The following is an 11,367-nucleotide window of genomic DNA, read 5'->3' as shown; positions in this document are numbered from 1 at the left end:
CTGGGCTGCTCCCGCACCGACTCCCCCCGCTACATCGGGGGGGCGGGGACAAGCAGCGCTCCGCATCCCGCATCGCTCATTCCGCATCCCCCCATCCCCGCGGGGCCGGCGGCGGAGCCCCCCCGCGCCTCCCGCTCCTCCCGCTCCGCGCTCCCTCCCCGGGGCGGCGCCGGTGCCGGTGCGGGCGGAGCGCGGCGCGGGGCGGGCGCTGCCGGGGGCTGCGGGGGGCGCCGCGCTCCGCTCCCTCCGCTCCCTCCGCTCCCTCCGCTCCCTCCGCTCCGCTCCCTCCGCTCCGCTCCTCCGGCGGCGGCGGGGCCGCGGCATGAGGAGCCCGGCGGGGCGGGCGGAGCGCGGCGGCGGCGGCGGCTCCTCTCCCGGCGGGGACGGGGCGCGGCGGCGGCTCGCCCCTCCGGTAAGGTGGCGGTGCGGGCACGGGGGTGCGGGGATGAGGATACGGGGATGGGGGTGCGGGCACGGGGGTGCGGGGGGCGCTGCCCGCCCGGTACCGAGGCCGCCCTTTGTTTGCCCGCACGGCGCGGGGAGGGGACAAACCCCCCATCCCGGTACAACCGGCGCTCCGGGCTGAATGGAGCGGGGTGGGCACCGCGCGGTGCGGGCGCTGCCCCGGGATCGGTCGCCCCCCCGCCCCGGGTCCCTTCTGCGGCCGGTGGCACCTGCGCCCCGGGCGGCCCCGGTACGGCGGGGGGGCGAGGGGGAGGGACGGGGACGGAGGGGCGTGAGTGACACTGAGAGGAGCTGGGGCCGCGGGGCTGCTCCCCGGGGGCTCCCGGCGGGTTTCCGGGGTCTGGAAGGGTGCGCTGAGCTGGAAGGCAGCTGGGAACAGGGGAAGGGGAGAGCAGGGAGAGGCGGCCTCGGGGGCAGCTCAGGCCGTGTCCCCTCGTGTCCCCTCATTGTGTCCCCTTGTGTCTCCTCATCACCTCCCCATCTCATCTCCCCTTGTTTCCCCTCATGTTCCCTCACCTCCCCTTGTCTTCCCTCACCAGCTTCCTGTCCTCCCTATTACCTCCCCTCATGTCCCCTCATGTCCTCCTGTCATCTCCCCTCATGCCCCGTCCATCAACTCCCCTCGTTTCCCCTCATTGTCTCTCCTCATCGTGTCCTCTCTTGTCCCCTCATCATCTCCCCGTGTCATCTCCTCTCGTCATCTCTCCTTGTCTCCCCTCGCGTCCCTTCATCACATCCCCTCCTGTCTCCTTGTGTCCCCTCATCACCTCCCCCATCTCCCCTTTCACCTCCCCTGCTGTCCCCTGGCCGCAGGGCCGGCCTCCATCCCACACCGGCGTCTCCCCGGCCGCAGCGGGGAAGGGGGAGCGTGACCCACTTTCCTCCAGGTCCGGCCTCGCTGCCGCCGTGGCCGCGGGCGGGCGACGCCAGCCGGGAGCCCCAGCACAGCTCGGGGACTTGGGGCAGGGTGGCCCGGCCCCAGCACCCTCTGTCCCGGCATCGGGGTGCTGCCCACGGGGAGGAAAAGGTCGGAGCTGGGTGTCCGCGTGCCGAGCCCCCGACCCGCCCGGTGTCACCGTGCCCTGCCCGGGGTGCTGCGGGAGGAGACCACGGCAGTGGTGGGAGCATCCTCCTTCATGGGAGCATCCCGGTCGGCGGGAGGCTGAGGAGGGGGCGATGCCCGGGCTGCACAGGGCACACAGAGCCCCCGGGAGTGGAGTCAGGGCTGGGTTTTGTGGCAGAGGGACGTGTCCCTGTTGTCTCCAGGAGCGAGCGGGGCCGAGGGCCGGCTGGCCCTGCCGTGGGGTCGGGCAGGTGCCGCTCGGGGCGTTTGTCTTTGCAGATCCCACCCGTGCGGTGCTGCCGGCGCTGGCGGAAGAGTTTTGGGAGGGAGATGATGACAGGCTGATGAAACCAATCAAACAATGAAGTAATCATAAATCCCCGGTGCTGGCGGCAAAGGCGGGAGGAGCTGCAGGCTGGAGGAGCTGAGGTCCTAACAAAGCCATCCTGCTCGGCAGCAAAAAGCCCGGGAGGCCGAAGCACTGAAAGGCAGCCAAGGTCCTGTCATCGGGGCCGATGGACGGAGACAGCCCAGCGTGGATGAGGGAAAATCCTGCTGGCAGCTCTGGGAGAGCAGTGCAGAGGGCACAGGGAACCGTGGCAGGAAGGAGGAGTGGTGGCTCCCCGGGAGCTGCCAGAGGAGAGAGTCCTGGCACTGCTTTGTTTGCTCTTCCCAAATTTGTCTGTGAAACCTGAATCCTGGAACCAAAGGCTGAGGAAGCTTGTCACAGGCTGATGGCCAGGATGGGAGATGGTTCCTGCAGCGGGGGACACTATGGATGGGTGTGACAGGGCCTGACCCTGCCCTGCAGCTGGAACATCTGCACCGAGGGGAGAGCAGCTCCTGCCGACTGGGAGCCCGCACCTGGCAGGGCGTTCATTGGCTTTGCCGAAGACAATCCTGCTGCTGAGCAGGCTGCTCTGGTCTAAGCAAGGAGCTGGTATGAGAATTGCTGGATAACTTGGAATTTGGTGCCAATTCAGTCCTAAACTGGGGGCACTGGGGAGTCCCAGCTGCTGCGGGTGCTTCAGTGGAGGTTTGGTGCTGGTTCCGGTGGTGTCAGCGGTGCTCCAGCGTTTCCTGGTGCTGTCCCGCTGCTGTGGGGCCAGCTGGACATGGAGACGTGCCCCATCCACAGCCTCTTTGGGGTGGCTGCTCCTCCTGGGCTGTCCCCAGACCACTGCCAGCAGCCAATGTCCCTGTGCCGTGCGTGACCAGCCACCTCCCGGACACACTTGGCTTGTCCTGAGTGGCTTTGGATGGCCCTGGGCTGGCACGGGGGTGCAGGAACCTTTCCCTATGCCTGTCTTGGTGCTTTGGGTGAAGCGGGAGGTGGTGGCCAGCCTGGCTGGAGGCTGCTGCCCGTGGTGGGCACTGGTGGCTCCAAGCCGCAGCGAGATTCCCGTCCTGCCCACCACAGCCACGTTGTCCTCGTTAGGCCAAGGTGCCTTTGCAAGCCCTCCCTGGGCTCCAGCGTGCCACAGCCCCCGGGAAGCACAGCTCATATCTGGTGTGCGGATCCCAGCGGCATGGAAGAGAGGAGAGGATGTCCCTGGAACGGGGTCAGGCAGGAATGGAGGTGGCAGGGGCTGGAAATGGAGTGGGGCGCTGGGAGGCAGCAGCTCAACGTGGGGCACGGCCAAAGCACCACTGGCCCCTCGTCCCAGTGACACCAGGGTGGTGCTGGTGGGAGAACTGGGAGAGGGGATGGCTCCGGCAGGGCCCGGGGTGTGACTTTGCTGGCTCAGTGCGTGGTTTAGGGGAAACAGGGCAGGTTTGGAAGCTGGTTGGGGTGTGGAGGGAGGGAGCTCCCTCCTTATGGGTGCCCTGGCCTCCAGCCTGCTGGGCTTGGGTGGGAGTCGGTGTTACCTGCTCTTAGCTGAGGGTTTGGGGATGGCAAAAAGGGAAATCCAAGCTCTGCCAAGTGCAGGGACAGAGCAGTGTGGGCCTGTGCCCATCCCACTGCTGCATTTCACATTTCTCCTCTCTTTAAAGAGGAATCTGGGTCTTGCAGAGCCCCTGCCTTGCATAGATTTTCCCTTCATCTTCCCAATTCCTTGTCCCAGAGCAGCCCATAGTACGAGTCCCAGACCCTGCCGCTCAACCCTGCACCAGGCTCAGCCCAAACCCTTTTCCTGTAACCTCCCTCAATAACCGGGTTGTTTTTCTGTCAGTCTCTGATGTGGCCAGAGGGATTTTTTCCCCCTTTCCCTCTTAATTTCCAAGCAGCCGCTGCTCCAGCAGCCTCTGCTGCGGGAGCCTGGGGCAACTCTCCCGGGCGGCCTCTGCTCCTCTCAATGAGCTCTTAATGAGTTTGCAATTAGTTATCGGCAGAGCCGATGTGCCCAGGGCTGGGCGTGCGGCGGAGCGGAGCGGGATGTGGAGCGGGATACAGAGCAGGGCAAAGCATCCTCCGGCAGGGAACAGCGCTGGGGCAGGACTGGAGGTGCCAGCCTCAGCTCCTGGCAGGATGCTGGGCTCTGGGTACGGGATAATGTCCTTCCGGGATCTGCTGCACCGTGCTGGGGATGGAGCCGGGAGGTTTGGGAAGAGGAGCGGCAGCTGCCGACGGAGACGAGTGGCTGCCTATAAATACCTGCCAGGGAGCAAGGAAGAGGTGGGTGGATTATCCTCCTCACTCAATGAGATAAACGGTTCTGAAGCTTAAACACAGAACAATTTTAGTCTGAATAGTAGGAGAAATGGCTCAGGATGCGGAGATGACGGCAGGAACCGCCTGTGGTGAGCGGCAGGTCCCGGGGCCACGTGGCAGCAGCTTCACTGCCTCTTTGTCATTCCCGGCATCTTGAGCCGCGGGGGGCTTTGCCAGGACTCAGGCGGGATGCGCATCCTTCCTCCCTGCTTGGGAAAGCTCCTTCAGGAACACCTGAAACACCTGAGCTGGAGAGGGTGGGTTTGGCTTCCTCCGGGCACGGTGCTGACTCCTCTCTTCCAGGGATTTGGGGCGGGAGAGGAGCTGGGGTGCCGGGAAAAGGCCCCGTTTTGGCTCTGGACTGACCCGATCTGGCGCGTGGCCACACAGGTGGTCCTTGCTGTGACTGGCCTGGCTGCAGAAGGATGTGGGACCTCAACCCTGGCCAGGCCAAGCTGGTGGCATCTCCTGCCACACTGGCACTGCTGTCCCTCCGTGTCCGCTATTCCCGCATCCCTGCTGTCCCTGGGAGTGCACAGAGCTGGAACCGCGCTCTCGCCGCCTCCCGCTGCTGCCCCGCTTCGCTGCTCACATCAAACCCAACATGTTTTTAAGAGCCTTTCAATTTTTAATGAAAACTTCTGCGTTTACGCTTTCCTTGGCCTCGGCGCGTCGGTATTTTGGTCGCCGCCGCTGTTCGGCTTCTCCTGGGATCGGCGATGGCTCCGTGTTCCTGTCGGCCCTGACGAGGTGGGGGGTGTTGTTCGGAGCTGGCCATGCCGGCGGCACTGCGGCAGGATCCCGGCACATCCCAATCCCTGGCAGCACATCCCGGTGCCAGCTGTGCCAGCCCACGCCGCAGCACGGGACCGGACTTGGCGGGATCCCTGCTTCCCATGGATGTTCCTCGGTTGCTGGTTGGGAAGGAGACACCTGGAAACCCCAACAGGCTGAGCCAAGGGGAAAAGCAAACAGCCCTTGACTTGGAGAGCCCTTCCACAAGCCGCCAGTCCTCCCTCTCCTCTCTCCCATCCAACCAGCAGGGTTTTTCCTCAAACCCAACCTTCCCGACTTGAATAATTGCATTTCAATGCCGGTTAATTAAGGGACATTGATGAGCGCAATTGTAAATCCAAGCGTAGCCGGAATTCTTCGTGCAGGATGCTGGGGGTTGTTCTCAGCCCTGCCTCCAGCGAGCTGCTGCTGATCCACCTCCACCTCCAGCACCCAGACGCTGAGATGGTGCTCCTCTGCCAGGGGGCCAATGAAACACTATGGAGATGAGCTGCTTCGGAGATCTTATGAGTCAAACTGTTACATTTTTGGAACATCATGATGTTGAAGTTCCTTTTCTATTTTTTCCCCAACTTCCCAGGGAAAAAATATAACTATAATAAGTGAAGAAGCTGAGCTTTGGTTTGGGATGACAGGCGGCTTGGTGGGGGGAAGGAAGGAAGGAGGGAAAGTTGGAGATCCAACTCAGTTTGTTGAGAAGGAGCTGGGAGGATCCTTGTGTGTGATCCTGGCTGTGGGGTGCTGCAGGCGCTGTGTGGGGTGTCTGGCACCATTTGGGGTGGCTGTCGCAGCCCCTGAATGGGGCTCAGCCCATGGGCACCACCTGGGCTCTCTCTGTCCATCCTCATGCACCTGCAGCCACCCAGTGCCCTCCCCACGACCCTGGCCGCCCAGGGTTTGTGCTTGCGGGGTGATGGAGGGTGAGGCAGTGCCCTGAAGACATCAGAGGAGATGCTGGGGCGGTTCCACTGCTGTGGTGGTGTGGTGGGTGACTCCGAGCTTGGATCTTCTTGTGGGAATGGTCAGAGTGAGGAGAAAACCATCCCTGGTTTGTCAGGAGTGAGGAATGTTGGTGGTGTTGTCCATGTGCTGCTGGCTGGGCTGGCCTCTGCTCCGCTTTGGTGAGATCACACCTGGAATACTGCATCCAGCTGTTGGTCCCCAGCACAGGAAAGACATGGATATGTTGGAGCAAGTCCAGAGGAGGCCACAATGATGATTATTGGGATGGAACACCTCTGCTATGAGGAAAAGCTGAGAGAATTTGGATTGTTCAGCTTGGAAAAGAGAAGACTCCGGGAAGACCTCAGGGCTCTTCCAGTGCCTCAAGGGGCTTCAGGAGAGCTGGAGAGGGACTTTGGACAAGGGTCTGGAATAGCTTCCCACTGCCAGAGGACAAGGGGGAATGGCTTCCCACTGCCAGAGGCAGGGATGGATGGGATATTGGGAAGGAATTGTTCCCTGGGAGGGTGGGCAGGCCCTGGCACAGGGTGCCCAGAGCAGCTGTGGCTGCCCCTGGATCCCTGGCAGTGTCCAAGGCCAGGTTGGACATTGGGGCTTGGAGCAGCCTGGGCTAGTGGGAGGTGTCCCTGCCCATGGAACAAAATTGGCTTTAAGGTTCCCTCCAACCCCAAAGCAGTCTGGGATTCTCCACAGCAGAGTGTCTGGCACCCTGGCTGGGGAAGGCTGGGAGCTGGTGCTGGTGGATGGTTGGAGAGGTACGAGGAGGGATTTGCTGCAGACATTGTGTCCTCCTTGGTGCCCGTGGCATGGCCCTGGCTCTGCTCTGGAGCGCCACTGGCTGGGGTGAGGCTCAGCTCCGGAGGGGCTCGGTATTGGAGCAGACAGGGCTGGCCCTTGGGGTCTCCAGTGGGGACCACAGCAGCAGAGGGGAGCCCCAAAGGGCTTTAGCTCTTGTCCTGCACGGTGGCTGTGAACACACCAGGCCCAAGAAAATGTGTCCATGTGTGTGTCCCTGGCTGTATCCATGTGTGTCCTTGTGTGTGTCCATGTCCCATCTTCCTGTCCCTGTCTCTGCCATGTCCAGAGCCCTCCCTTTGCCCCCGAACACCCACACAGCTGCAGCCCCCGCGGAGGCTGGAGCATCCCCTCCAGAGCCACTGGGCTGGTGGTCCCTGGGGACAGAGGGGTGGCACCCAGTGGGAGCTGCTCAGCACCAGCCTGGTGCCTGCTCAGCACCAATCCCCCTTTGCAAGGAGCCGTGGCCGCAGCCCTGGGGAAGGGACAGGATGGGATGGGATGGGATGGGATGGGATGGGATGGGATGGGATGGGAAGGGACGGGATGGGACGGGATGGGACGGGATGGGACACAATGTTTCTGCAGCCCCCACGGAAGCAGTGCAACTCTGCCTTGCAGCGCAACCATGAGCGCGGGCTCGATTGAGCAGGAGCCCTCGCGCAAGCTGGGCTGCTGTGGGGTGCCCCTCATCACCGAGGACATGCAGTCCCTGGCCATCCGCACCCTCTCGGGCACCGACATCACCAAGCACTATGACCTCATCCGCGAGCTCGGCAAGGGCACCTACGGCAAGGTGGACCTGGTGTCCCACAAAAGCACAGGTGAGGGGAATGGGGCGTGTGCCGGGAGCAGAGTGCCCGGTGTGTCCCAGCTGAGGGCTCACTCCTGTCCCCTGCCATCTGCAGGCACCAAGATGGCCCTGAAGTTCGTCAACAAGAGCAAAACGAAGCTGAAGAACTTCCTGCGGGAATTCAGCATCACCAACACGCTCTCCTCCAGCCCCTTCATCATCAAGGTCTTTGACGTGGTCTTCGAGACCGAGGACTGCTACGTCTTCGCTCAGGAGTACGCCCCCGGCGGGGACCTCTTTGACATCATCCCGCCTCAGGTGGGACCCCTGGCACCTCCCGTAGGAGCCTTTGTGGGGTGTGGGGCTCAGGGGGTGCTGGGCAAAGCTGCCCCTGTGGGGGGGAGGGGGGGCAGGTGTGGGGACTGGGCACCTCTATCTGGGCTAGGCTTGACCACAAGCACCTACAAACAAGTGTGGGACCCAGCACCCATCCCCTGGGTGGCCTAAGATCCAGAACCTATCCCTAGGATGGCCTGAGACCCATCACCCTTCTCCTGGGGAAGCTGTGGCTGCCCCATCCCTGGCAGTGTCCAGGGCTAGGTTGGACAGGGCTTGGAGAACCTGGGACAGTGGAAGGTGTCCCTGCCCACGGCAGGGGGTGGAACTGGATGATCCTTAAGGTCCCTTCCAACCCAAACCAGCCTATGGGGAGCCTGAGACCCACCCCCCATCCCTTGGGTGGCCCAGGACCCACCACCATCCCCTGCCTCAGGGCACCCAGATAAAAGCACCCATGACCATGGGGCCACAGAAACGTGGGTGCCCGGGCCGGGTGGGACCCCACTGGGCTCGGTAGCGGGTGGCTGACGCCGTGTCCCCCCCGCAGGTGGGGCTCCCCGAGGAGCTGGTGAAGCGCTGCGTGCAGCAGCTGGGCCTGGCCCTCGACTACATGCACAGCAAGAGCCTGGTGCACCGGGACATCAAGCCGGAGAACGTGCTGCTCTTCGACCGCGACTGCCGCCGCGTCAAACTGGCCGACTTCGGCATGACCCGCAAGGTGGGCTGCCGGGTCAAGCGCATCAGCGGCACCATCCCCTACACGGCGCCCGAGGTGTGCCAGGCCGGCCGGGCCGAGGGCTTCGCCGTGGACACCAGCATCGACGTCTGGGCTTTCGGGGTGCTCATCTTCTGCGTCCTCACCGGGAACTTCCCCTGGGAGGCGGCGGTGGCGTCCGACGCCTTCTTCGAGGAGTTCGTGCGGTGGCAGAAGGGGCGGCTGGCGGGGCTGCCCTCGCAGTGGCGGCGCTTCACGGACAGCGCCCTGCGCATGTTCCAGCGCCTGCTGGCCCTCGACCCTGAGAAGCGCTGCCCTGTCAAGGAGGTTTTCTACTTCATCAAGTGCGACCTCATGGCTGAGGTGCGGTGCCGGCCCTCCTACCGCTCCCGCAAGCACGCCAGGGACAAGCTCCCGGCCGGCTCCCACTGCCACGAGGCCACCGGCTCCTGCACCCCCGCCCCGCTCAAGAGGACCGTCCTGACCGAGGGGAGCGGAGCGCGCGGCCCCGAGCCCGGCGCAGCCGCCCCGGGCACGGCGAGCAGGACAGATGGACGGCAGGACAAGGGCAAGGGGCAGATGGTCCTGGCCACAGCAATAGAGATCTGCGTGTGACGGCGGCGTGTGGCATCTGCACGACCCGCCCCGTCCCCCCGCCCTGGGGACAGGGATGGGGGGAGCACATCGTGGTGGTGGTACGAGCCGGGACCGGGCTCTGGGTCTCCCAAAGGAAAAAAAAAAAGGAAAAGAAACACAATGGAAGAGGAAAAGGACAGAACTGTTTGCGCTCTGTAGCGCTGAGGATGCCGATCCCCCCGTGCCGCCTGGGCAAGGCCAGTGGCCGGAGCCCAGGCGAGGGCACCGCTCGCTGCTGGGGAGGCTGGGGGCACCCACAGCCCTGCCACGGCTGTGCTGCCCCCTCCAAGGCTCCCCCCAGGGTGGCACGGGCAGGGGTGTCCCAGCACGGGGAGGAAGAGGCAGGGACAGTGGGTAGTGGGTGGCCCACTGGCTCTGCCTCCACCCCGTGCTCGACCCCTGTCCGGGGAGCAGGAAGGCCGATGACCCTGCACCGTGGAGGAGGCCTTTGGGGAGGTTTGGGTGGGTGGTGATTTGCCCTCTTCCGCTGGTCCCTGCCGCACTGCTGGGGACTGGGAAGGGATGGGGAGGCGGGCGCCGGGCTGGTGACAGGGAGCCGGCAGCCTCCCGGACCCCCGGCAGCCCCGGCTGCCTCCCTGTCGTGGGAGGTGCTGGCAGCCATTGATGTAGCAAGTGTCCCTGTCTGTGTGTCATTGTGTGTCCCAGCCACTGCCACTGGCAGCCCCTGTCCCCTGCCCTGCCCCACACGGCTCAGGCCCTGCCGGAGGGATGGGTGCCCTCTGGCCAGAGCTGCGCTCCGGGCTGCGGTCAGTGGGCGCGGTGCCGGCCATCCAGCAGGTTGGATGCTCAGGCCGGGCTGGCTCTGCCCTGCTGGCGTCCCCGTGTCCCCTCTGCAGACTCTTTGTACCCAGGGACTGGAGGAGGTGGCGGCGGTGCACCCCAGGCTGGCCTGCACACCCCGGGAGCAGGGGAGGGGGCCCCGAGTGGCCTCCCGTGGGCCCGCCTGCTTCCCCGTGCTGTCCCCATCACCCCTCCTTGCTGTCACCCCTTCCCCAGACCTGTCACCCTCCCCTGGGGCTGGCGGGGAAGAGGCAGCGGGACAGACCCTGCCGGGGCTGGCTGCAGCGAGGCAGGGCGTGGTGGCAGGAGCCGCTGGTGGCCCCTTACCGACAAGGTCCTGGGGTGTGCGCGGAGGTCACACCTTCCCTCCTGGATTTGGGCACCCAGCAGAGCGGGGAGCTCACCCCGCCGCCGCGGCGGGGAGGCTGTGGGGGCACCCCAAGGCAGGAGCACCCTGCTGTGGTTCGGGCTTCCCTCCCATGAGGTGGGTGCCGCGGGGCCGCCCCGGTGCCCCAATTCCCCACAAAGGGCTATAACGCTTTCCAGCAGCAGCAGCAGCAGCAGTTTACAGAGCAGGGGCCGCCCCCGCCCCCGCCGTGCCCCCGTCCCTGGCACCCCCCGGGCCCGGCGTTAGACGTAGCATTGCCCCACGTAGAGAGCTAGGCACCGGTTTTACTCCTTTTTGCCTTAGGTCCCTCGATGTCCTCGATCTTTCGTGCAATAATGTAGATAAGGGATCCCGGCCGCCCCGGGAGGGCTCGGTGGCACCTCTCTGGGAGGGCTTGGTGGCACCGCCCGGGGTGTGTCCCAGGGGGTGCCCGGTGTGATTTCTGTCCCCGTCGAGGTCGCTGTGTCCGTAGGTTGTCAGGTTTTTATTTCCAGTTCCCTCATCTGTCGGGTTTCGGACCTTCTTCCCGTAGGAGAGGCTGTAGTGTCACAGACGTTACCTCAGTTTGTCACTGTTGAAAAGGATTAAAAAAAACCACAACTGAAACCATAAAAAATGACAAAATACATAGTTATAAAAGCAACAAAAAATTTCTCAATGGCGGTGAAGACTTTTTTTTTTATTAAATGAAGGAAACATGATGCTGCTTGTGCGGGGGTGGAGGGCATGGCCTCTGCCCTGCCGTGGCTCAGGAGTGGCTGTCCCTCCACTTCCACCCTGTCACCATGGCCACGCCGGGAAGGCAGGGAAAGGATGTGGGGAACAGCACGTGGGTCAGGTTGGCAGCACCCATGGGTGGGGGCACCCAGCGGCCCTCGGTGCAGCCCCCTCCGAAGAGCCAGGGCTGCCTGATGCCAAATGTATTCCAGCCACGTCCGCAGGCTAATTTCAATTTCCTGGT

General features: G+C 64.1%; 1 protein-coding gene across 2 annotated transcripts; it reads left to right on the top strand.

The window, feature by feature from the left end:
* The first annotated feature begins 377 nt into the window (after positions 1 to 377).
* On the top strand, positions 378 to 11,060 carry SBK1 (SH3 domain binding kinase 1). Of its 2 annotated transcripts, none has more exons than XM_039560408.1 (4): positions 378 to 412; positions 7,356 to 7,558; positions 7,643 to 7,845; positions 8,414 to 11,060. In XM_039560408.1, the coding sequence occupies exons 2-4, from the start codon at positions 7,363 to 7,365 to the stop codon at positions 9,194 to 9,196; spliced, it is 1,182 nt and encodes a 393-aa protein (XP_039416342.1). In that variant the 5' UTR covers positions 378 to 412; positions 7,356 to 7,362; the 3' UTR covers positions 9,197 to 11,060. The 2 variants fall into 2 exon arrangements, with proteins under 2 accessions (XP_039416342.1, XP_039416341.1); XM_039560407.1 differs by lacking the exon at positions 378 to 412 and adding an exon at positions 2,380 to 2,468.
* Positions 11,061 to 11,367: the final 307 nt, after the last annotated feature.

Source organism: Corvus cornix, chromosome 14 (assembly GCF_000738735.6).
Source record: "Corvus cornix cornix isolate S_Up_H32 chromosome 14, ASM73873v5, whole genome shotgun sequence".
NCBI lineage: Eukaryota > Metazoa > Chordata > Aves > Passeriformes > Corvidae > Corvus > Corvus cornix.
The sequence above is the reverse complement of the archived record's forward strand: the minus strand, read 5'-3'. Positions and strand labels throughout refer to the sequence as shown.